The sequence below is a fragment of the Tympanuchus pallidicinctus genome, unplaced genomic scaffold (assembly GCF_026119805.1).
Source record: "Tympanuchus pallidicinctus isolate F22 unplaced genomic scaffold, pur_lepc_1.0 scaffold6, whole genome shotgun sequence".
NCBI lineage: Eukaryota > Metazoa > Chordata > Aves > Galliformes > Phasianidae > Tympanuchus > Tympanuchus pallidicinctus.
This window is the reverse complement of record NW_026294780.1, coordinates 9,884,295-9,909,498: the sequence shown is the minus strand read 5'-3', so window position 1 is coordinate 9,909,498 and position 25,204 is coordinate 9,884,295. Positions and strand designations below refer to the sequence as shown.

General features: G+C 44.0%; 2 protein-coding genes across 3 annotated transcripts in view; both read right to left on the bottom strand.

The window, feature by feature from the left end:
* Positions 1–25,204, bottom strand: part of RPL31 (ribosomal protein L31) — a 662,822-nt gene that overhangs the window by 188,241 nt on the left and 449,377 nt on the right. Inside the window, exon 1 of one of the 2 annotated variants that reach the window (XM_052664934.1) lies at positions 23,016–23,020. The exons of the other annotated variant lie outside the window; for it this stretch is intronic. The gene's annotated coding sequence lies outside the window, so the exon portion shown is untranslated. Of the gene's footprint in view, positions 1–23,015; positions 23,021–25,204 lie in introns of those variants that run through there. 2 annotated transcript variants of the gene reach the window in all.
* Positions 18,079–23,254, bottom strand: PDCL3 (phosducin like 3). The gene is made up of 6 exons (XM_052664913.1): positions 23,150–23,254; positions 22,141–22,270; positions 21,437–21,527; positions 20,958–21,101; positions 20,315–20,523; positions 18,079–18,511 (listed from the first exon to the last, which is right to left on the bottom strand). The coding sequence occupies exons 1-6, from the start codon at positions 23,153–23,155 to the stop codon at positions 18,369–18,371; spliced, it is 723 nt and encodes a 240-aa protein (XP_052520873.1). The 5' UTR covers positions 23,156–23,254; the 3' UTR covers positions 18,079–18,368.

Here is a 25,204-nt window from a genome sequence, read left to right as displayed (position 1 = left end):
CACAGCCCATGAAGGGGCTGGAACCCCGCTCTCGCAGCCCTCATGTGTCACTGGGGCACTCAGCACATCACTGCCCAGCATGGCATTTTGCAGGAGCAAGCCCCTGGCCCTTTGCCTTTCCTTCCTGTCTCTTCTTTTGCATATTCAGCTAAAGAGCTATCTATAACTTTTGTCACTTTCATTTCCACTATGTCACCATGGATTATGAAAAGTAAGCCACCGTCCGCCCATTTAATGGAGTGCATCACTGTGAATAATCTCTTTGGAATGTAAATCAGTTTACTGTTACCTGGTTACTGCTGGTACATGCACGAAGCAGAGAGGAGATGGCTCTAGCACACTGTAAGTATAGCAGGCAGTGGAATGTATATCAAACTCCCCTTCTCCTCACAGTTGTGCTCAGACCTACGCAGTGGGGTGACACATTTGTCTGCATGCACAGGAACATGACCGCCCATATTTACAACATCACACTGATAAGAAATGTTCCCACAAACAGGCTTCAAATAGAGGTTGCCTATCACATCTATTACACCCAGTTTTCTTTCAGGAAAGCTGCTTGCAGAGCAGACAGGCTACAGGGGAGAAGGCCAGCCTGGGTCACACAGCTCCCATCTTAGCACCGAGTCTGGCTCCAATGTTCCAGAGCAGCTCACAGCAAACAGCCTCAGGGGCACAGCACACCCCCTCTCCTCCCTGTACATCACCTCCAAACTGGAGAGAGATGTGGCAGAAAGGAGTCAACCCCACACAGAATTCCAAGGAGCAGGTGTCATGGGGCAGAGGAGAGAGTGAGAAGATAGACTAAAGCGAAAGTGTGTGACAAGCACTACATGTGTTGGTGCCGTGATAAGATATACAGGTATAGTTGCCATACTGCAGGAAACACAGAGCAATTAAATCCTTCTGTGCTCAGGGTGGGACCCTTTTCTGTCAGCAGAAGAGCAGTGTTGCATTTGGTGCACTTACTCTCCTGACAAGGATGCTGCCACTATAGTTTCAGGTCGATTGTCATTGAAGGATCCAGCATCTTTCAAATCAGTCTCTCTCTTACACGCAGACTTTCTTTGTATACTCTGAGAAAAGCTGTGTCCTTGAACTTGAGCCATTTCTCTGGCAGTGCTCAATAGAAAACTACTGGATGGATTACAGTACAGATTTGCCTTGCTTTTGTCCCCATAAAGTGCTTAAGTTAGACATAATGAGTGAGATAGGGATACAGGTGTCCAGTTTGCATAGTAAGGGCTTGTGACAAAACAAACACATGAATGCACACACACACTCACCCCATGTCCACAGAGATACTGGCATGAGAAGATATTGAGCCTCTTAATGGATGTGTCAAAAAAATAAATAAATAAATAATAAAAAAAATTATTTGTCTTTTAAAAGGTTGGCCATGTTGTAAAAATGGTATTCAACCACTCATACTACTGCCATGTTTGCTGCCAGAAACAAGGGGATTTGCCAGCAACAAACTGCACATGTTTACTGTATATTTCAGCACAGAACCACGCAAGTTTTACAGCCATCACCTGCACTACCTGATTGATTGGCACTGCTCATATCTGGGTTGCACAGTGATAACACATGGGGCTGTTCTTAAGGGCACCGAGCAAGCCCCCTGGTGACACTGAGCAAACCCTTTCCTATTCTTGCAAGATGCTGCTTCAGAAGGCTGTTTATTCACCCTGTCCAAGCTGCTAGACAATCATTCCATACCTTACTGCACTCCTAGATGCAGTTCTCAGATCCTGCCTGGAGGGAGAAATCCCCACTACTAATGAGTCATGGAATCATTAAGACTGGAAGAACCACTAAGATCATCAATCCAACCATCAGTCTATCCCCACCATGCCCACTGACCACATCCCTCATTGCCACATCCACACGGTTCTTGAACACCTCCAGGGATGGTGACTGCACCACCTCCCTGGGCAACCTGTGCCTCGGCATCACTGCTATTACTGAGAAGAAATATTTCTTAATATCCAATCTGAACCTTCCCTGGTACCACTTACAGCCATTCCCTTTCATTCTAATAAAAGTCTTAGTGAGAAGGATGAGGAGGGGGCACAGGTTGAGAGTGTAAATATGTTTTAGTCTCTTTCCTTCTTTGGGGAAAATTCAAGGGCTGCCTCATCAGGAAATCTGTTGTGTCCTGATCTCTGCATAAGCATCCTTGACTGCTCATTTAATGAGAGTTTGTTGGGTTGAGGAGTAATCTAAAATACAACTAACACACCTCTGGATATTTGCCGAAGTTTCTGAAAAGTGAAGTCCTACATTTATTCTTCATTATTATTTTTATTGTGAGTCTTTATTTTGTGCCACTGAGTGATGACTGATTAGTGGATTTTTTTCCTCAAATGGGAAAATACTTTTCTCTCCCCCTTCCTCCAGGTTTTCAAATCGCCCCTTTCCCTGCCAACAATATCGCTCTGAAATAGTTCTGATCCTACTGCCAGCCTGACAGAATTTAGACACTTTTCAGAATTACACTTGACAACTCATTCAAGTAGCCTCTTGAGCCTTCAGAGGTACCTTCTGCATTATCTGTTGGCACATACACTTTTCCTACAATTGTATCCAAAGTTTGTGCATATTCCTTTTTTATGGTTCCTTTCCTTGAAATGTGTACAGTTAAAAGAGGAAACATTCTTGACAGCTTATTGTGTAAATCCCTCTGACACAGTTTCCATATTTCTGTAGGAGATGAGAACTGATGGATACAAAGTAGGTCAAGAACTCCTAAGAGACACAGTGACTGCCTTTGATTTTTCTACCTTGAAGTTCAAAGAGCATGAGTAAGTTCATTGAAAGAAGACGAAATGAGTTATTTAAAGAAATAAGGATTACACTTTGCATGTTGTGCCCTGGGAACTTAAGAAAGAGCAGGTCATGAATCAGCCAGAAGCGTGCATGCACGTGCATGTGTCTGGATGCACTTTTCTGATATTGTTTGGAGACAACGCTGTCATTAATTGATGATGAACTCTTTCTAGCACTGAAAGGTTTTCAATTTTAATAAAGAGTCCAATAAGAAGTTTGACACTACATGCTACACCTATATGCTATTGCCTCCTATCAACCTGAGTAGAGCAACTGTTTCTTCAGGCAATTTACTTCAGCTGAAACCAAGTGGGCTAAAATTGAGAAAACTGAGAAACCACCACCCCCTTCACCTTGTATGAACTAAAGGAAGTTGACTTTCAGGACTGGAGCTGTGTACTTGTATAGGAGTTGTATCCAGGAGCTACATGGCTTTGGGCTAAGGCATTGATACCCAACCCAATTGTTATTTGCAGCACAGGCTTTGCCTATAATGTTGCAATGTAGAGCTACTGCAGCAATGAAATGTTGAAGAACACTTCTGTGTGCTCTGGTGAGGAGCTACAGGGCCAGACCCTGTGATCTTTAAGATCGTTTCCAACCTGAGCAATTCCATCAGGAAGAGTGACACTTCTCACTAGACAAATTAACTGGGGGACACTTAATTTGAGGGGGAGTAGGCTCAGCTGCCACATTGTAAATGCACGGTAAGCCATGTGGTGAAGGAAGACCACACCACCTCATGACATTCCTAGCCACATAGTGGCTGCATTTGACCCCAGTTAGCTGGCATTTAGTAGAGACACATCAGAGGAAGGCTAATGAAACGGATGGAGGCAAAATGCAGAAGAGTAATTGAGACCTTATTCCAGAAATGCTAGTGCAGTCCATTTGAAAGCCATTACTTGGATTAATTCCTCCTCTGAACAGTGAAAGATGCTTTGATTGAAGCTACGCATGGCTGTATCACTGTTAGAGATGCTGCCTTTGTTTCATACCAGAGACAGAAAGTAAACCTGTGTGCTGATGTAGAGGTAACGTGAATAAAAATTGAGAGCAAATAGCTTCAATTTACCTTCACTCTATTTTATATCGTTACAGTGGGTTTTACAGCTAGATAGATTACCAAGGTGAAAACGGGAAAAGAAACAAACAGGAAAGAAATGCACATCTGTATCCAAAGATCTAGATTCATAATAAGGTCTCTTCAGAGGAGGAATCTCCAGAAAAAGATCCCTTCCTAGTGCTAGCCAGCCCTTAAATAGGGTCTAGGAGGGATGCAGCCAGGTTCAACCCCTTCTTGTCACACAGCTGAATTGCCTTCCCCTGTGCTCCCATGGCTGACTCAGTCCTTTCCTCAGGTGATCAATCAGTCGTTCAGGCCATGACTCAACAGTTCCCATATATATATATACTGTTAGACACCAAGCATTACTGCTGCATGAAAAAAAAAGAAAAATAGGTTCTTTGTGCTCCACAGCACTGGAAAGGTGTGCCATAACATTGCAGTATGCACCTCTCCATTCGCATTTTCCTGGCCCATTATGGCAGTGAGCGCAAGACAGGAATAACGAAAGGTTTATACAGGATGAAGAAGTGCTTTGTCTCCATCAGACATCACCTATGAGCTATGCCAGAACCTTCTGGAGAGCCTAAAACAGGGCAGCTAGGCTTTGCTGGTGACCAAAGAGCACAATTTGTCCTGTGACAGCAGAACTTACAGGCAGCCCTCATAGAATCATTAAGGCTGGAAGGCCACTGAGATCAGTCCAACCAGCAGCCCACCCCTACCATGCCCACTGCCCACGTCCCTCTGTGCCTCATCCACACATTTCTTAAACACCTCCAGGGATGGTGACTGCAACCTCCCTGGGCAGCCTGTGCCACTGCATCACCACTCTTTCTGAGAAGAAATGTTTCCTAATATCCAACCTGAAGCTCACCTGGCACAACTTGAGGCTGTCCTATCACTGTTACCTGGCAGAACAGGCCAACTCCTCCCTCACCACATCCTCCTTTCAGGCAGTTGTAGAGAGCGTTAAGTTCTCTCCTGAGTCTCCTCCAGACTGAACAACTCCAGCTCCCTCAGCAGTTCTCTTTAATACTTGTGCTCTAGATCCTTCACAAGATTTATAAGGAGGAACTTATAAGACTTAAATGGACAAAGTTATTTACAAACATTAAAGCACTGAACTTCATAAGTAGGTCCTAAGTCACCTAATAGGAATTAAGAGCAGTGTTGCTGTAGCTGTGATTGTCAGAGATGCAAGTAAGTCATAATAAATAATGGGGTCTTATTTCCTCCTAGATGGACTGATGTAGCTGAAAGAAAAGCCTAGATGAGCCCTTAAGAGCAGAAGACCTTCTCCTTTCCAGGTTCTGTTTCAGGCCTTGCTCACATCCCAAAAGCTGGGCTGCTCCTCTCTTGTACAGCTTTTGTAAGGGAGGTCATCCCGTCTGCCAGCAGCTCTCCTTTGGCTCAGAGGGAGAAGTCAGACTTTGCAGCCTGTGATAAGTTGCTCATGAACCTCTCTGATTTTTTCCTGCTACACAGTGATTTCAGCCAACGTGAAGCGCAGTGCTCTTGCTTGAGAACATGTGAGCCTAATTGGCATTCTGTAAAACTCCTCACAATGCCTTTTATTTAAAGTGAATGTCAGAAAACACAAGGTCCCATTTTCTTTGTGAGAATTCCTCCAAAAAATACCACACCACAGGCTGTGCATCTGAGCATTTATTTCACACTTTCAAAAGCAGGGCTGCGCAATACGAGATTCAAGATGTTTACTTCTCTGAGCCTCTCCCTGGCCAAAAAGAATGACCTAACCCAGGGGGTGGTCCAAACCTTGGCTCTGTGCACCTGCAGTCCAGATGTCTGCCCTGAGATTGCACTTGGCAGAACCTCCAAGGGCAAGGGATTGGCTGGATGCATGTGGGCATGGCAGGAGGCTTTGGACCTCCCCACCACCTCATCCCCATCATCCTCCTATGTCCCACCATGAAGCAGTGGAGCTACACCAGATGGAGTCAGCCCACAGGCTGGATGCAGCTTCCAGTTGGATCTGTTTGATTTCATGCTTGGAACTAATTAAGCTAATGATTGATTACTATATAGTGTTCTTTTGTTTTGTTTTGCTTTTTTTCTCTAATGCCATTTAGATGGCATTCTCCCAGGTAACAGCATCAGAACAAGAGGTAATTGCCTCAATTTATGCCAGGGAAAGTTGAGGTTGGTTATTAGGAAATTTTTCTTCTCAGAAGGAATGGTGGTGAATTGGAACAGGCTGCCAAGGAAGGTAGTTGGTGGAGTCACTGTACCTGGAGGTGTTCAAGAACTGCATGAATGTGGCACTGAGGGACATGGTCAGTTGGCATGGGGGAGGTGGGCTGGCTTTTAGAGTGGATGATCTGACAGGTCTTTTCCAGCCCTAATGATTCCATGATTAGATCAGCTGTGAGAAGCATTGCAACCTGATAGCTTCTGGGACCCTCACTTTGGGTTTGTGTCAGCCAAGTACTGAAGTCTTAGTTGGTCCCTCAAGACTCTTCCTATAGGTGATGCAGAAAAATGGGCATCTCCAAAAGTGAGCTGTCTTGTCAGCCTCTGCCAGCTCTTATACCTCTTCCTACTAATTATACAGGGAAGAAAAGGGCCGCCAGCCTAGGATGGGACATTTTTATATTCAGATACCTAACTTCAGGCAGATGAATTTCTCACTCTTCTAGGCAGATTACCGAATTAACTAGAAGAATTCAGAAGCCCCTTTCTCCAAAAACTGTACCCTAAGAAGCTGGTAAGTAAGGAGGAGCCTCACTCAAAAATTCACTAGGCCTACTATGTCCTATATGTGCAAAAAATACCAACCACTAAATATGCCCTATATGTGAACATATATATGTATATATGAAAGTCAATCTCTAGAGTATGGTGGTTTTCTGGCCTATTTCTGGGGTAGCCTAATTTCTTGTGCTCAAGAGATCTCCTTTTGTAGGAAAGAGTTGCAAGTCTCCAGTGAGTTTCTCTCTTCTATCCATTCTTTAAAAAGGGAAGCAGCACCATCAGTGAGGATAGGGATGTAGTGGCCCATCTCTCACTGCTTTTCATCCTTTTCTAAGTAGCTAAAGGTCCTCTCCTAGCCACACCTGCTGCAGAGCCCCAAAACCCAGCCATGTCTGGCAGCTGAACCTTTGCCAAGGAGCTTCTCTCCAGTGACTTTGACAGAAATCAATGGAGAAACCCTGCTGACTTTAGTATTTTGGATCTTTCAGATGATGGACAGGTATTGGAATTCCAAGCCATGCCCAGTGCACAGTGAGGTTAATAGATTTTTATGGCCAGAGGGAACATCCTGACCACCTCATCCCCTCCAGCTAACACAGGCCAGCAATAGGAGCTGTAATGAAAGAACACAGCACACTCATAATGGCCCTGCCAATCAGATCATCCTGCCAATCTCCACATTCCTTCACCCTCAATTGCTTTACTGGGGAGAGTTCAGAACCGCACGGTGTCTCAGCATGCAACTCGCATCCTATGCAAGACAAGAGGGATGCCTTTCACTTCAGGAGAAGAGAAATAATCTGTGTATAGCTTCCTGTGAGATGATTTTTCCTTTCCTTTTCCTTTTCTTCCACGTCAGAAAAAGCAAAAGGTGAGAGCAGCTAGATCAGCTTTCTCCTTATTGACAGCTGTTTGCAGCTGTGTGCTCTCTCCAGCAGAGTCAGGCCGAAGGGCAGGGTTTCAGCTCCTGTCCAACTGCAATGTAACTAATAGAAGCTACTGACCCTCTGACCCCTCAACTGGTGGTGTGTCCCCACTTCACACAACTCCAGACCAGGACTCCCTCAGACAAATTCATATCTTTAGAAGTACCTAGAGTGTGGGGAGAGAGTGCCCAGATAGATTTATTGATGTTTCTGCTCAGTCAGTGAGTGACTGGAGAGTCTTCAGACGTTGTTGAAAATACTCCTTAGAGTTGGTCTCACATTAGTTAGGGATCATCTCCATTTACATCAGCTCATCAGCAGCACAACCAGCAAATGATTAAACTCTAATGGGTAGGACGCTTGCAAGAGGGCTCCCTGCACATGTGCATGGGTTGCCTGGGCTTGAAACTAGCTGCATGGGGACTGCAACTCCCCTCTTCTCTCCCAGCCATCACCTCACCCAGTAGATGAGGACATTTTTCACTGATACTACTCATCCTTACCAGTTGCTTTTTCACCAAGTCCTGTGGGATGTAAACACTGTCCCTCTGCAGGAAGCAGAGCACTGAAGAGGAGAAAGACTTGATGGTGTGTGCCGGGGTGCTGTGGCCAAATTGGCAGTCGCTGCTCATCTATGCTATCTCTTCCCATCCTCTGATGCAGCAGCTCAGAGCAGTAGTGCTGATTCATGCATCACCCAGATAGCATTCTCCCACCCCACTTTGAGTGCACAAGGCCTCTGATGAAGGCAGGAGAGAGACCCGCCTTCCTCACCTGAGTGGTCTGGAAAAAGATGAACTCTCCAGAGAGCAGCACAGTTGGTTGGATATTGGGAAAAATTTCTTCTCAGAAAGAGTGGTGGGGCAGTGGCACAGTGTGGATGTGGCACTGAGGGACGTGGTCAGTGGGCATGGTGGGGGTGGGCTGCTGGTTGGACTGGATGATCTGAGAGGTCTTTTCCAGCCTTAATGATTCTGTGATTCTATGGTAAGTCAGTGGCTCAAAGCTGCCAACGTCAGTCCTGTACGGAAGCCTAATGAACAATTTACATTGAGCTATTTTTGTGTTTTAATGCTGACATAACTCATAAATCATAGGATGCTTGACTGGATGATTGGAAAAGGTTACAAGAGATAATGAAGTATTAAAAACTTTCATTTCTGCAACTCATCTCTTTGACATTAGACAAGCTTTTCTCCATGTGAACTATATTCCTCTAAAATGTGGTGGCAGTCCCAGTACCTGTAGCACAAGGACAATCCTCCTGAGGCTGTCTGTTCATTTCCTTTGCCAAGGAGCACTGGTTTCAAAGACCTCCAGTGGGGTCTGCAAAATGTCTCATCACACAAATCTGCTCAGTGTTTCACTTTTCTTCCTGCTAGAAATCTTTCTCTTAATGCCTAACTTAAGTCATCTTAGTTGCAATTTGAACCCGTTATTTATTTTGCTTTCCACCAGGGAGAACAATTCTTTTCCTGCTCTGTCAACAGCAGTCTTTTGCATATTTGAGGAATACTATCACTCTCCCTTCCCCCATCCTTAATCTTCTTTTCTTTAAGGAAGACAGCCCCAGTGCAGTCATTCCTCCTGGTAGGTTGTGATTTCCAGCCCTCTGATCCTTCCTGCAGCTCCCTTCCAGACCCACTGCAGCTGGTCCATATCTGTCCAGGATCACAGCACTGCAGACAGTGCTCCACTCAGGCATTATCAGTGCTGAAAGCAAAGACATTTGTTCAGGATGCTGTATGAGTTTTCTGTTCTATCTATAGTAATTGTCAAAGGTAAAAGAGAATCTGCTCTTCTACAAAGAGCAATAAATTATGCCTTTGATTGGGATCCAAATAGGTTTTCTTGCTAAAATAACTGGGAGGGAGAGAAATCAATAGCCTTATTTTGAACGTGTTTAAGTTGACAGTACATCCTTATTCCAGAGCATGGTGCACTAGATACTCCTGTATAAACAGGCATTTGTTCAGACATACTGGCAGGACAAGCTCAGGAAGTGAGAATGAGAAGGTCTAATAACAGGGAATGAGGTCCCACCTTTTCTCTGTGATCTTGGACAGACAGGAATCTTCAGTTTCAGTTTGTGTGACTCCCCAGATCATCCTTATTTTGGGGAACACTGTGATACAGTCTGTAGCATCAAGTATCAAACAAAATGGAACACCTAAGTAAGTGGTTAATTTGGGAAGGGAAAGACAATTGTAGGATCAAGCTGTTCTGCCCCTACTTAAAGGGCACAGCTGTAAGAGTCAGCAGCAGCAGCACCATGGGTGCAGTGTTTCCACTGCCCAGTGTCCTGGTGCCTCTCTGCCACATGTGAATGTCACCTCTAGCAGAGATTTACTCAGCTTTATCTGACTGACAGCAGTGTTTTGCCTGGAATCTTTGAAGGCAGGCAGGCGAGGGGGCAAAGAGCACTAATAGAATTCTTCAATGTCATTTTAATAGGATCACTGTTTTGTGGTAGCTATTTTTTCCCCTCTTTATCTTTCTCTGTCCTCTGCTAGGCTCTGTGTTAATGCCCTCTGGTGATACTGAATTCTTTCCAAGCTTCTCAAAAAAATAAATAAATAAGTAAGTAAAATCCCACCAGCATTAATTATTGTTCCAGGAACATATCTTGCCTTAAAGATGCAAGGTTTTCTCTGAAGCCATCTGTCTGGATTTTCTTCCCTTGGGACGGAGAGAACTGTTAGCGACTCAGTATGTCCAAAAGGCAACTTGCAGCCAGAGGAGATAATACGAGTGACCCAGTTGCCCTGTGAAGGGAAGTGCTGTCTCTGTGCAGTGTGTTCCATATGCTATCCATCCACCTTCCCCACTTAATGAGCTTCAGACTTCTTCATGCTGGTCAAGATAAATATAAAGCTTCCAAGCCCTGAAATCACCATAGTGAGGTTGCCATGGTAAAAAGAAAAAAAGTTCAGTCCATCACAGCTTAGGCTAAAACCTGATGCAGTGAGGCACCAGCTCTGCATTGAGACACAGACACATGTGTGTGATGTTCTCCAAATTATCATGATCTGGGCACAGTTTAGACTTTTTGGAAGTGTCCTATTCTATTCATTTTTCTAAAAAGATGCATTAGGATTCTGTCTTGAAGGAAGATGTTCTCATAGCAAGGCTGCAAAATTGGAGCTTCCTAAGCCACCAGATCAAGTATTGCTGCTGAGTTATGCCAGAAGCAGAAATCCTAAGTCCAGGACATTTGTCTTGATGTTTCATGACCTAACCTGCAAAAGAAAAGGCTATCTCATATAAAATCTAGATCCCAACTCTCCATTGCTGTTCCACTGTTGATAAGCAGGTGGTTTAATTACCTTCTGGAGTGATTACATGGCTAGGTTATTTAAGGTTTGAAAAGCTGTGCAGGGGCTCTGATAGCAGAATGTTATTCACCTGACAGGATGTACAGAGTGGGCACAGCAAGTTGGGACAAGCACTGCATGGCAGCCGGAGATTTCCTGGCCTGCTGTACCCACCATGCAACACACACATGCCCTTGGAGAGCCCTTAGAAAAGGGAATTTTATAATGTATCTGCAGCATCCCATACAGGCAGGGCTCTGAGGGAGAGAGCAGGCTGCCCAGTAGCCTGTCTATTGTGAGAAACTTCACTTACTGCCTTTAACATAGCTTTTTTGTTCTGTTCTGAGTGACTCCTCACCTTGCAAGCTTGGTCTCCCCAGACAGGGGATCTTGAAATCTCATAGAACAGTTCTACAGCTTTGCAAAATACAGCTTCAGATCCTGATGCTTCAGAGATCACACACACCCAGCTTGAATGTAAGGAGAGATGTCTTCCTGAAAGGAGATTGTGGTGAGGTGTGGGTCAGCCTCTTCTCCAAGATAACAGTGACAGGATGAGAGCAAACTGCCTTAAGTTGTGCCATAGGAGGTTAAGGTTGAATATCAGGAACAATTTCTTTTCCAAAAAGAGTGGTGAGGCACTGGCACAGGCTGCCCAGGGAGGTGTTAAAGGAGCACGTGGATGAGACACAGATGGATATGGCCAGTGGGTGTGGTGGGCTGGCAGTTGGATTGGATAACCTGAGAGGTCTTTTCCAATCAATCTGTGATTCTATGATTTTATGTCTACCCTGACACATTTCTTGTTAGTGGATATACTTGATGATGTTCTAGGCAGCTCCTCTTTGGCCATTTCTCAGTGTGTTCATGTAGTGCCCTGATTTGCTTTGGAAACTATTTGGATACCACTGTTCTTTTCATCATACCTGCTTTTGATCATTAAAAAATAGGGGCAATCTGAATTCTTTCTTCTTTCATAAATCAAATTGCAAAGCAACACAGTCCTGCACAAATGCGTCTTCAGGAAGAAAGAGGAAAGAGAACCTATGAAGATGAGTTGGATCACCCTTTGTAGCAGGGAGGTAAGTCAAGAGCTGTGTAAAGATTATCGCATTAGGACTAAGATCCCTCCTATTTTGCTCAGAACATGGTAGCCACTGAAAAGCTTCTGAACTGGCTATGCTTCATGGTGAAGTAAAGATAGGCAGCAGCAGATATAGTTGCTTTAAATCTAAGAAATGTAGCAGTCACAATCCAGTAATAAAGAAGGAACTGTTTACCCCTTTCCAGGGATCGGGGCTCACCAGACAGCCTTCAAACAACAATCTCAAATAGAGATGCTTCCCTTGCAGCTGCCAGCCCTTACATGAGGTTAGGGAGGTGTCCACCCCTTCTGGTCGCACAGATGAATTGCTTCCACCTGTGCCCCACCTGTGCTGGCTACAACTCTTCACCAGGTGCTCAATCACTGGTTCAGACTGTGACCTAACATTTCCCATACAGGAGCACACCGCAGAGATCTTCGCATGATCACCTCATGCACAGAGGCGGGACTGCTCTGGTTTAGGCAGACTGGGCCCGCTCCTCAGCCTCTGCTGCTTTTGGAACCAAGTTCTTGCTGAGGAGTGATTTAGAAGTGACTTTTTTTGTTGTTGTTGTTTTGTTTTGTTTTTGGGGTTTTTTTTTTGTGGACAAGATGCCTGGATCCATACAGATGGGAAATGGGAAGTGTGTACGGCCAGCTGTTCACAACCAACATGATGACAGATGCATCCTTCCTGAAAAAGAGTCTTGTGAAATCAATGCTATAGATGCCATGTTCATATGCAGTATAACAGAGTCAAGTCAATAGTTAAAGCTTGCAGAAACCCATGGGACAGATTCACATGTGCCCACAGGGAGACATACTTGACATACAGCTGGTGTATCTGCTTCTTAACAGACTTCAGACTGCACACAGCATCTCAAGTACTGCCACTGATACTCCACTGAAACCAGCATTGTGTCTAAAAGCACACAGACAGACCATAGTAAGGAAGCAAGTTTATTTCTGTGGAGAACATTGCCATCTTGTGCACAACTGCAGTTACTTCGTGCCTGGCACGCTTTTGAGAGGTGACGCTGTGGAGCTGCTCATCCCTCCCGTTTTCTGAAAATTCAGAAATGCCTGAAGCACACTTTGAGCCCTTCAGTAGGACTCCCTAAGTAGGATGAGCTTGTTCCAGTCCTCAAACAATAAGACCTGAGCTTCTTTCTGAGCTAGCAAACATTTCGTCTCTAACTTGCTTTCTCTATTAGCACATCACCTTCTAAACACAGGGAACAGCAACCTGGTTGTTCTCCCATGGGGGTATTTGAAAGATCTGGCATCCATACCCATTGTCTCATCAGGAGAGGTTGTAAGGCCTGGGTCACCCTGCAGGATCTGGTTACTATTCATTCCGCAGCCCCATTACATCTGCTAGTTAGACATAATCAGAAGTTTGCAGTAGCGACCAGCCAGGAAATTCAACTCCAAGTTTTGCATATTCTCTTGTGTTTTCATCCCAACAAACTCTGCAACCTTTTACAATAAGCACTTCCTTGCAAAAGAGAATAGCCCATGCCTTAGTGTCATAGCAGAAATCAACTTTCACTAGGGACTACTGCTGACTTTCTCCTGCTCTCATTGCCTGAGCCCAGGAACAACAATGCTACAGAAAGCAGCTGTCACCTTGAAGGCTCTGAATATCACTGCTTTCAGCTTTTTGTAACAAACATCCTCATATGAGCAAGTAATTGATGAGGTCTCCCAACTCCCACGTGGTCTGTATGATTTTGCAGATGGATAAACTGAGATGTAGTTGGTTCTGCTGCCTTCCTTGTTGATGGCAGTACTTCCAATGGGTATGAGTGGGATCAGGATCATAGAATCATTAAAGTTGGTAAAGGACCAGAACTAGCCCAACCATCAACCCATTGCTACATGCCATAGCAAGAGGCCGTGTCACTTTACAAGTAAGCAGCAGCTGTCTGGAAAATCTTGCTTTCATTGGCAGCTGTTGTGACTTTTGCCTCCACAAGCTGGAGCCTCGTAAATAATGTTGTGCTTAAGCTGTTCAATGTACTGGAAGAAATGTGGCTTCTTATAGTAGATATATTGATCCAGAGGCTTACAAATATTGATTGTAAAGATTACATTCAGCTCATTAATTGTCTGTTAACACCTATTACATGGGATTGTTCCACTTTAAGTTATGTAATTCCTTGATCACTTAACACGTTAAGTGTGAAATGGAAATGACCTCAGAACTACTTGATGTTTTTCCTGCCATTTCTTATCAGACCTCAGTTCCATCAGTCAGCTCTGTAAATTAAAATTAATCTGCTGAAGGCCTGAAAAAAATGGTGCCATGTCAGGAAATGAAAGATTGAACACATTACATAAAAACAAGTTGGAACGCTCATCAATCTCCCACACAAGTCTAGAGAGACTCTTACTGCTTGGATTTTCTTCTCAATGGTTCTCATCTGAAGCTCAAAACTCTTCCAAGGGAGGGAGTGAATCCTCTCCTGGCATCACAAAAGCCTCCTGCAAGTAGACCAAAGATATTCAGTACTTTTTCTAATTCTGTGACGAGATAAGCGCATCAATGAAGTACTTTATGCCTCTCGCACTCCTTTGATGACTGAATTAGCTAAATGAAATTGAAATGAAGAGTGATTTAAAATGGGCTGCAATGAGGAATGAGTTTAACTGGATACATGCTGCATTCCCAACAATTGACAGGGAATAGATTAGGTTTAGCAATGCAGTGGTTTTAAAGGATGTGACTGGCATATAGAGAAGGGAAAGCGGTCCCCTTTGATCTTAGCAACAGTAGTGTTCCTTTAGACATGATCTAATCCCAATAAATATGCAGAAAAAGATTCATATTATGGTGTTGGTTTTTTTTCTTTTTGCCCCCCTTACAAAACAAGTTAGTCCAAGATAAGTTACTATGGTTTGCATTAGAAATGTTAATTCATATTGCTACACAGACTCCGAAGTGTAGAACTTTCTGGATTATAGTGATAAACTATTGTGAAATTGAACTTGCAGTACAGGAACAAAAATACAGCTGAAGGTTGATGAAAATCACCTCCTGAAATCCAGCTTCTGAGAACACTTGTGTCCAAGCACAGGTACCCTGGCCATGGTAGGTCTAAGAACCTGGAGAACTGGCTTTTCCCCTTCGTTACCATGCTTGTACACAACACAGGGCTCTGTATGTATAAAGCACATGGAAATTGTTACCCTCCAGGTTTGGCAGGATTTGATGAGTGCAGATCATCCCTGCAAGCAGATCGAGGTAGAGGAAGATCAGAGCGGAGACTTAGCTGGATCAGGGCAGCCTGCCATCAACTTAATCTGCCTGCACATAAAACCCATGTAAGCAGCAGACTTAAGACCCACACTGTGAAGGCTGCACTCCTTGTGACTACAGGTTTACTCACATTTCACACACACAGAAAGAACTCGAGTGACTGTCCACTAATGGTGAATCATCCGCATCTCTCTGTGGCCCATGGTTACTTTTCTTCCCACCTCAGGCACTGCTGCTGTGTGGGATGAGTCAGCGACGCTCTCATAGCACTGCATAGAACAGGATCTTCTACGAAACTCAGCAGGCTTTACAAGATCAGTGCCTTTGACTCTCCAGAGCCTCAGTGCACAGTAGAGATCACTGATCTGACACTAATTGTTGCCAGGTTGCAAAAATATGAGAAGTGCATTTAGCGACGGTGCCCCAAATCTTTGCAAATGAGCATTCGGTTTCCCCAGTTATTTTCCCACATTATGTTGCCTCATTCTGCTATGGATACTAATGGCTGGTTTGGTTTGCTATTTAGCAACTGGCTTCCTTTTAAATGAAAGCTCATTCCCCTTACCTGAATGCTTCCGTAGTTTCTGCTGTGCTGAAAGGTTAAACAGAGCTCATTATCCATCTCCACCGGAGATCTAATTTCTACAAAAGGCCTTGATCGGGACAATACAATTGGCAAGAAAGAGAACAGGATTACAAAGAACTGTTTTCACACTTAGCCAAATACCAGGAAGCACAGAGACCATTAAAAATGATGCTCTGCATGAGTGTCAGTAGCTCAGCAGAACCTTCAACCTCTTTTGGTTTTCTGTTATTGTCCCATCTACACCATTAAAGATGATATTCTGTAACGGCACCCCACATGTCAACTCATCAAGCATCTCAGAGTACAGGATGTACAAGAATACAGAGTAAAAAATGGTACAAGTCATAAGCACATAGCAATTTCCTATGGTCTGGTCATCAGATGCATTTTGTCCTTCAGCTACCCAATGATCAGCAGTAGCAGGTGCATTCTCGTGCATGTCCAAACTGCTTTGTGCAGGAGACTTTGTGAGAGACCTCTCATGGTCACCTCCAAACTATCCAATGCTATTAAATACATGCCCTCTTCAGTGGTCTGATATTAAGGGTTCGCAGTACATAGGCTGTCCCGTCCTGGTCACAGATATGTATTTAAAAACTGAAAAGAAAGTGCTGAATAGAGACTAGACATTATCAGTACAGGAAGATGTGCATGGCAAACCAGAGCAAGATTTCTCACTGTAAGTCCTTGGATGAAAGTATCTGACAGGCACAGAGAGGATGTGCTGGAGGCAAAGACTGAAGACAGAATACTGTATTGATTCACGGACCATAACAGGAGAAACCAGCGGTCCAGAAAACCACAAAAGCCTACCCTGCAGTTATCACCACCCTCCTTCCTTAAAGAGGCTCAAGAGAGCTAGTAACAGAAACAAAAATGCATCCAGAGCTCTAGCTACTTTTTAGATTATACTTTAAATTGAATATGTTGCAGCAATGACACAAAATGGAGTTTCTGCTCTCCTTACTGGAAAGTTGATAAGCTTTAAAAATAAATTGAGAAGAGTATGGCAGCTGTGCCTGCACTAAGACAGCTGAACTGTTAACAGCAGCAAATGTGGAGAGAGAAAGGCTGAGGATATGACATTCATACCGAACCATCTCACAGAGGGTCTTATTTCAAACTAGCTCTTGCTTTACTTTTTGTATCAAATGCCCTTTGGTGGTTGCTCCTCTCCGTTAGCATCCTCCTAAAGAAACCCAGCTGATACGCTCAGAGGTCATTGCAAGGTGTGAAACGATGCACACTTCAAAAAGGACAAGTGAAGAAAAACCATGCAGACTTCTGCTAGAATCTTTTTAATGTAAATGACTTCTGTAGAAGTCACTTATTGGTTTTTCTGCAGAGAAAGAATTGTCCTTTTCCCAGACTGTAAGGAGATACAGGTAAGCACCAAAAAGGCTCAGGTCTGATAGCACTTTGCATAGCCCACTGTCAAGAAATGTGTGAATACATACAAAATGTAATAACTAATATTTATCAGCCTGTATCCTGCTGCATTTTACTCACTTCCACAGTGTTGTTTAAAAAAAAAATAAAATACTTAAGTTACACTCAAATCCCTATGCAGATCTCAAAGAGAAAGATTTTAGTGTCTACTGTTCCAATCCAAAATAAGCACACAGCTCAATGTTAGAATAGCTATAATTCAGGAAAGGAAGAGATAGAGTTGAACTAAGACTTCAATTATTACTGTTCTACCTAGAAGAGTATTTTATTTTTGCTTTAATATAGGAAGATAAGATTAGCTCTTCAAACATTGTTTTCCCTTCCGTATGGCAATGGCATTATTGTAGTAAAGCACTGAAGTTCTCTGTAAGTGGAAGTCAGTAATTTCACACTGGAATGCCATTATCTTGAATCTTCTTTCCTGAAGAAGTGCTGCAAAAGGCAAAGTACTGCTGCTAAGCAAACTCACGTACATGAAAGGGAGTTCTGGACTTAGCAGGTCCAAGAAGATACTGACCATCACTAATGCATCGCTGAAGACAATGGGGCCCCCAGCTCTCCCACTTGTGCTAGCCCCTCTGCCAGCACCCCACTGCAAAGGGGCCACACGTGGCTTTCAGCAGCACCCATGTCACTTCCCTGAGCTCTCCACAGTCCACTCTCTCCATCCAGCATCTACACAGGACAGGTTAACAGAAGACCAAGTGCCATGCTGTAACTCACCATGTTTAAGATCAACTTTTATACTAACATAGTCAAACTATTACGCTTTAGGTCACTTCATATTTTATGTTAAAAAGAAAAAAAGCGTCAGCAGTTCACTAAGAAAATAATAACAAGAGACTTTTGTATCTAGCAATACCTATATTTTAAAACTTGGAGTAAGATTTACTCAGGCTTTGTAATATAAAAAGTCTTTCATGATCTCAAGTGAAGCTGCAGTAATTTTTTTTTTCAGGAAAAATACCCACATCACCAAAATCAAAAAAACACCGACTTTAAATTTCTAGATAAATGGCTGTCTTGAAATGTTCCACTTTGGGGTTCAGGAAGATCTTGATGAGCACCTCCAGTCTTTTAGGCAGGAACGCTGGCTGCAAGTGTACTGTATCAATCCTGATGCTGATGCAGGAGTTAGTCATCCTCTGAGTCACTCTCTGCCCTGGTTTGGACACATGCCCTAATGGAGGACATGAGCTGGTCCTGGATCTGTTTCCTGGGGTTCTCCTGAAGGTCTGTCTTGATGGCACCTGACTCCGAGATCTTCCACTCCAGTTCTACACAGAGCAAAATAAGAATGTCATGAATAAGGGGAAGCAGACTAGGCTGTTTTCTATCTCTGATGCCTTTTGATATTTGCTGATTTATTTACCCCAACACACAGCTCCTCACCTTTCTGATTTACTCTCAAAAGGAAAAAGGACCTCTGATCTTGACAGTTCTCCTCAGTTCTTCCCACCTTGTTTCCCCGGCTGGCTTCTCTTACCACACTACCATGAATATCATCAAAACCAGGGCCATACTCTATCCCTCCCCTGCCACCCCATCTCAGCTCCACTGCCCTGTCCCTCACCCCACTCCAGCCAAGTCCTCCCTTCAAGATTAGGAGTGTTGACTCAGATCTCAACCACTTGGGTGGCTCTGTGCCCTGGGCTGTCTGCAGAGCAGTACTCTGAGCCTGCAATGTCATTCCTTGTGCTTCCTGGCTCCCTTTACAACGGGGAATGTCAGAGACAGTGGACACAGAGCAGCAGCTTTGCATAAGGCAACTTCCCTGTTGAAAGAACACAACCTCCTTCTATCCAGTTAAGGAGAGAAATCAGATTTGAACACGCACTGCTGAGAGATTACAGCTGTTTGCATCAAACAGCAAGCTCAGCACAGTCAGAAGGAGCAGGAATAGCTAAGTTTCTTTAGCCACTGAGGCTATTCTATCAATATACCTGAATTGTAAAGTATATCCCTGAAAAATACTTACGTAAGTGCAATTCACCCCTTTCCAGCTACTCCTTGCACTGATTATTAGTTCATTTGCAAGACAGTAAAAAAACAAAACAAAACAAAACTGCCCATCAGTAGTGTGCCTGTTACTAAGTAGATCCAAATTGGATTGCTTCCCAGAAGTAGAGGAAAGTCTATACAACACACTCAGTTGAAACCTTTCTCCTAGTCCTGCTAGAAAATCCATCACTAAACCCAATTTTCTTCAGACTTTACAGACTAACGAATACAAGCACACACTTTACTTCATCTCCAATGGAAATCACTTAGAATTAGAGAGGGAAGAAATAAAAGTACAGAATTTCAGTGCCCAGCTTTTCTCTGTGACTGAATTAAGCTAGCTCAATCAATTATTTATGTGCTAAAAATGGGGGAAAGATAACTGTGTGTTCTGCTACCACTGTTCCTTTCAATGTATAATGAGACAACCTCTATATACAGTTAGTTATTCTCAAATTAGCAGTTTCACAGGTGAGCTTTTCTTTTTCTGACACGTCAAACAGAGCATCTTCTACAGCATGTACTCAATGTAACCTGCAAACTTTAGGGTTTTATTAAATGAACAAAATAAAGCACACTACAAAAACCTCTTTGCATCCTACCGCAACACAGGCAACTGCTACCATTCAGCAGGGACCTGAAGTACTCCTTATCTGCGGCTCATTTCAGATCAAGATGCCTTTGCAAAAGCTTGAAAGTATCTGTACTGACACACCTACCCAGAAAGCCAACAAGTATCCTCCTTTTACCTCCAGTGAAGTCCAGGAATGGCATTTGTTCCAGTTACTTTCCAACAATTAGAGCCTATTCCATTGTATACCTGTCTCCAAGCACTGCTTTATGATGTTACTCCCTGCCAACCTCCTGCAATCCACAGCTTTCTAAATACCTTTACACTGGCCTATACTTGCTGCTTTTACAACATTGCTATCATGTGTTGTTGAGCCAAACGGTGGGGAGAAGATAACAGCAAAACCAACTCATCACGCGGCTCTTAGTGATCTCCATTCTCCTAATTCTCACTCCTCCTCTTTAGCTTCTTGCAGAGATGTTCACAGCAGTTGGATGCAGATACTCACCATCCCTCGTCAAGTTCATGCCACCAAACACCAAAGGCCCAATGAACTGAGCTCTGATGTCTCCTTCAAGGTAGACAAATATCGTAGGCAGATTCTTATCGGGATAGTTGGGTATGCAGGTGGTAGAGATAGCTTTGATGAATTTCACATCTCTGTACTTTTTCGCAAGTCCACTTAAATGTTGGTTTATTAAGGCACAGAGTGGAATTCTGTCAAGAACAGCAAGAGACACGTATAAGAAAAACTAAAAAAAGACTCATTTGATAGCAATCTTCTCCAGAAAAAAAAGAGTCAGAAATAACAGTTCAGTGGGAAGACCAATGTACTGAAAGCAATTCTGACTACTTTTGTTCAGTTCTCTAGCATTCCCATTAAATTAGTACCACTAGAAGTTGATGTGGCTTTTTCTTTTCTTTGTTTTGTTTGTTGTTACATTTTTTGCTGTCCATTTTTAATTAAGATACCAACAGCATCCCTTCACAGTAACACCATTTGAACAACAAAGCTGAGCTGTCTTGAAGCCAACAGAAAGCAAATTACTAACAATTCTTTTAACTCCAGATTCAGTTCCTCGATTTCCACAATAACTGTACATTTGTCAGGAGCCATGAAAGGTTTAAAGGTTAAATAATTAAGATCTTACCCCTGTTTGTAGAGGTGCAGGACTACCCATATACCTTTCCCAGCTTTCGTAACCTCTTGAACATAATCCTTTCCTGAAATCTCCAGAACTTCTCCAAATTTATTCTTCATTTGAGCTGCTTTCATTTCTGCTAATCTTTGCTGTCTGAACAATAGAGAATGGGAAAGAGATCTTAAAAATAGATACATTTTTAAAGTACCTGACTGAAACCCAGATTTTAGAAGCAGATCACAAATATGTTGAAACCCCAAAGCGATAAAAGCAAGTTGAAGTAGGCTACAGATGTTATCCTATTTGCACCACATTTTGAGCATCAACATGCAGTAAGTACAATTGTGCTCCATGAAAGGAATTTGATACGTCTTCTGCAGATGCTACGCTACCAAGCTAGATAGTAGAAATCACAAGAGATACTCAAGGAAAAAAAAAAAAAGAAAAAAAAGATTTCATTAAAACCAAGTTCCACATGATGTTCTAACCTGTACATTTCAATAGCTTTCTCATCTTCCTCATTAAATTCATCCTCGTTTTCTTCTAGCTCCTCCAGAGTCATGTCCTCATATGTTTTCACTAGAAGAGAAGCAACATCAAATCAGCAAATATATCATTCTGGGAACAAAACTCATCAGCCTTTCAGTCTAACAGAATTTAGGTATGGGAAATATATTTTATGTATGGGAAATATGTCTTTTTCCTCTCCAATATTACACTACTTTTTTTTTTTTAGAAAATATGATGAACTCTATACACATAGATGTAAAGACAACAACGATTCTAAGCCAAAGGCTGGCTATGCTGGTACAGAAGAACCACAGCTAGCTTTCAAGCTCTGTGACTGCAGCACAAACATATAATACAGCAGGGATGGCTTAATAATGGAGCATGCATACAATGATCATGTTTATGAGATGTTTTATTTGTACATTCATAAACATACTCCACTGAGACAGTTCTTATTGCAACTGCATGTAAACATTTCAAAATCATGGAGTTGTCATCAAGAAGAGAGTCTTCCTGCTCTGGAAGAGGCCATATATTCTGGAACATATTTGTCTGATACTGTTAACAGATGCAACACCCTGTACAAGGTATTCTTGTACAGCTAACCCTGTACAAGAATTACTTTTGGTATGCCCTACAGGTTTAGAAGAGGACACAGTGCTTCACAGGCACATGCACCCACCGAGAGATTTCTGAAGGATTTCAAGCTGCTCCTCTTCCTTTGCACGCTCCTGCTCTTCTCTGTTTTCCTTTGGAGGAAGGATACCTTTCTTGCGCAGGATGTCATTCCACTCGGTGTCTTTCTCTGGGTCCTACAGTAAAACAAGAAGTGGATGACAGGTATTTGAGGAGAGCTTTCTACATTCAAGCAAGTTTTTCAGGAAACAGCACAGGGATGAAGTGAAATCATCCGGATAGCATCAGAAAGCCACAGCATGCATCCTCCTGACACCAAGGTTGCCTTGTAGCCCCATGAGAAGTAACTTGATTCTATTCCAGAGCACATCTTGGCAGGGTACAAGGTCTGGAAGTGCTGTGATCACTACTAAGCCAGTGCTTGGAGGAAAGTGCACACAGTCTCTCAAGGTAAGGCCACTGTGAGGGAACATATCTAGGTCTGTACTGAGGCTGCTCCTGAATTTTAAAAGCCTTCGCAATGAAGTTCCAATAATCCCCCCCCCCCCGGCTCCCCCCAAAAAAAGCCCAATGTTCACCCCTGCGTTGCTGAGAAACTCAGTAGAAATGTTTTTAAGTTACACACCAGGTTGGTTTTGTTTTGTCAGCCTGCCGTAGGGAGCCTGCTTTGCAGGGAGGCTGGATTAGATGATCTGGAGGTCCCTTCCAACCCCTACAATTCTGTGACTCTGTGAGACCACATCTCTTCTCTACCCCAAGGCACAGTACTTGCAGACTTTTTAGCACTCCTGCCATCTGTCAACACGCAGAAGCGCTTAAGCCACCCACCCATCTGCTTACTACAACAGCAAAAAACGCACGCCGCCCTTAAAGAGAGAAGAGCCCAACCCGGCGCCCCACAACGCCACGCACGGCCGCAGCCCCGCTCGGAGGAGCATCGGGAAGGCCCGGGGCCGAGGCCGTTGGCCATTACGGCTCTGCACGCCGCTCCGCCGGGCTCCCCCGCGCCACGGGGACTGGGGCAGGGCCGGACTGCCGGGACTTCCAGCTCTCACCTGCATCTTGCCTGCGGAACCGCGGCCCGGAGAGCGGCGGCGCTGGGCAGGGCCAGTCCCGGCGTGCGCGGCGCGGAGAGGCGGCGCTGCTGGACGGGGGGGGTGAGGCGGAGCTCGTGTCGCCACTGCCGCTTCCCGGAGCGCCTAATAAGGCAGGGCTTGCTGTGAACGCGGCCCACTCCCGATTGGAGGCTCGGTGCCTTGGGCTCCACGGCTGTCGCTGAGCGTGTGGCATACGGCTACGGACTGTGGGTCTCTCGTCTGCCTCTCGCAAGCGAGCTGTTTGAAAATCCAGGCAGTCCTTTCCACATTAGAAGGAAAGGACTGAAATCCAGCAGTATGGGGCTGTGATCGCTGAGCTGGGGAGCCTGTGCCCAGCCACCCTCAGGTGGTGCCTAGATAGTCACTTTGACATTGGTTTTGAGCACCACAGAGGAATGGGCTGGGTATGAGATCCCTAGCCCCTCTGGAGCTTGGATTTCACACAGACGTGTAGGAAAATCCATCCTTTCGTTGTTCCATTGGGGCCAGCACCCCATTCCCTAAAAACACACCTCGAATCCTGCAAAAAAAAATTCCTTCCTTCATTTTTGTGCTGTAGTTTGTTAGCCAGCACGCTCAGGAATAGGGAGCTTCGTCCCGTGTCCCCAGAAACTATCTCACACAGCCAGTCTGCAGGCCTTGAGATTGTGTTGTTCTTTTTCTGTGCTCCGCCAAGGGACTGAAATAAAAATTTATGTTTCCTTGCAACCCAGCTAGGTTTTTTCTGTGCTAACTGCTAGCCTGTTCTACTGAATGGAAGGCACAATCACCTGTCCTCCCTTTGAGATTGATAGCCACAGCTGCAGTTGACAGTGATGGTTAAAATGAATATTTGGATGCATGGAATGTGTTCCATATCCACTTCCTATGGCCCTGAAGGACAGGAAGACTCAACTTGATGTTTAGGTGCGCCAGATGTTCATCACTGTGGAAGCCGTGGTTGTCTGAGTGGTGTTGGAGCCACGATTATAGATTACATAAGAACTTTGAAGCCAGCATCTGTGCTGAGTTTTTTAGAATTGCAATTTTGGAATCTACTTCAGGCCCCCACTAGGAGCCAAAGTATTTTGGTTCTGACCCACAGTTAACAGCTAGCAAGCAGAACAGAAGGCTTACCTGCTTATGCAGCTTTCAGCATACAAATGTTTTGTCGGGCCTGAGCTTTAAAGGGGCCCTGCTGGTTTAATACCATCTTCTGAAGCTGAAAATACCATTCATGCATGTGGTTCTTGCATGTTGCTCTTGGAACCTATTTTGGATACCTAGAAACAAATACAAAAAGAGCATAAGCACAAAAAGTACACTCATTATTTACAAGGTGAATGAAATGAGTATTTACATGGGTTGATAGTAATAGGACAAGAGGGAATGGTCTTAAAGTGAGACAGCAGAAATTTAGGTTAGATATCAGAAGGAAGTTTTTCACACAGAGGGTGGTAACTGGAACAGATTGCCAAGGAGGCTGTGGATGCCCCATCCCTGGAGGCATTCAAGGCCAGGCTGGATGTGGCTCTGGGCAGCCTGGTCTGGTGGTTGGCCACCCTGCACATAGTAGGGGGGTTGAAACCAGATGATCATTGTGTTCTTTTCAACCCAGGCCATTCTGTGATTATACGAAGACACTCACTTGTATTAGGTAAGATTCTTACCCAAGTCAATTCAGAGGAACTAACCAATGACCCTGAGCACCAGAAGCCAATATTCTCAGATTAAGTCCTGAGTTACATCAGAAGCATCACACACCTTAGAAGCATTCCCTTCACATCATTTCAGGGGGTTTTGCTCACAGAGTACAAGTGAAGCTAACAGTCTTTCTCCATTCTCTTTGCTGAAAGGCCTCCTCTGCCTAGAAAGCACCCATGTTACTCCATTTCCCTTCCTCTTTCTTGATTAAAACTCACATTTCCTTTATATACTTGTCTAAATCAAGCCTTAGCAGGAAAGGAAGGATTGATTTTTACATGCAGTACACGAACAGAAATATTCCATCCCCAACAACTAAGAGTTGATATG

Bases quoted from the DNA above. Each gene is read 5' to 3' on its own strand.
- PDCL3 (XM_052664913.1), bottom strand. The intron at 20,524-20,957 runs GTAAGATCTTAA...TGTTCTTGACAG, and splicing joins CTGCACCTCTACAAACAGGG to AATTCCACTCTGTGCCTTAA. The intron at 18,512-20,314 runs GTGAGTATCTGC...TGCTCTGTGTAG, and splicing joins CATGAACTTGACGAGGGATG to AACTGGAGTGGAAGATCTCG.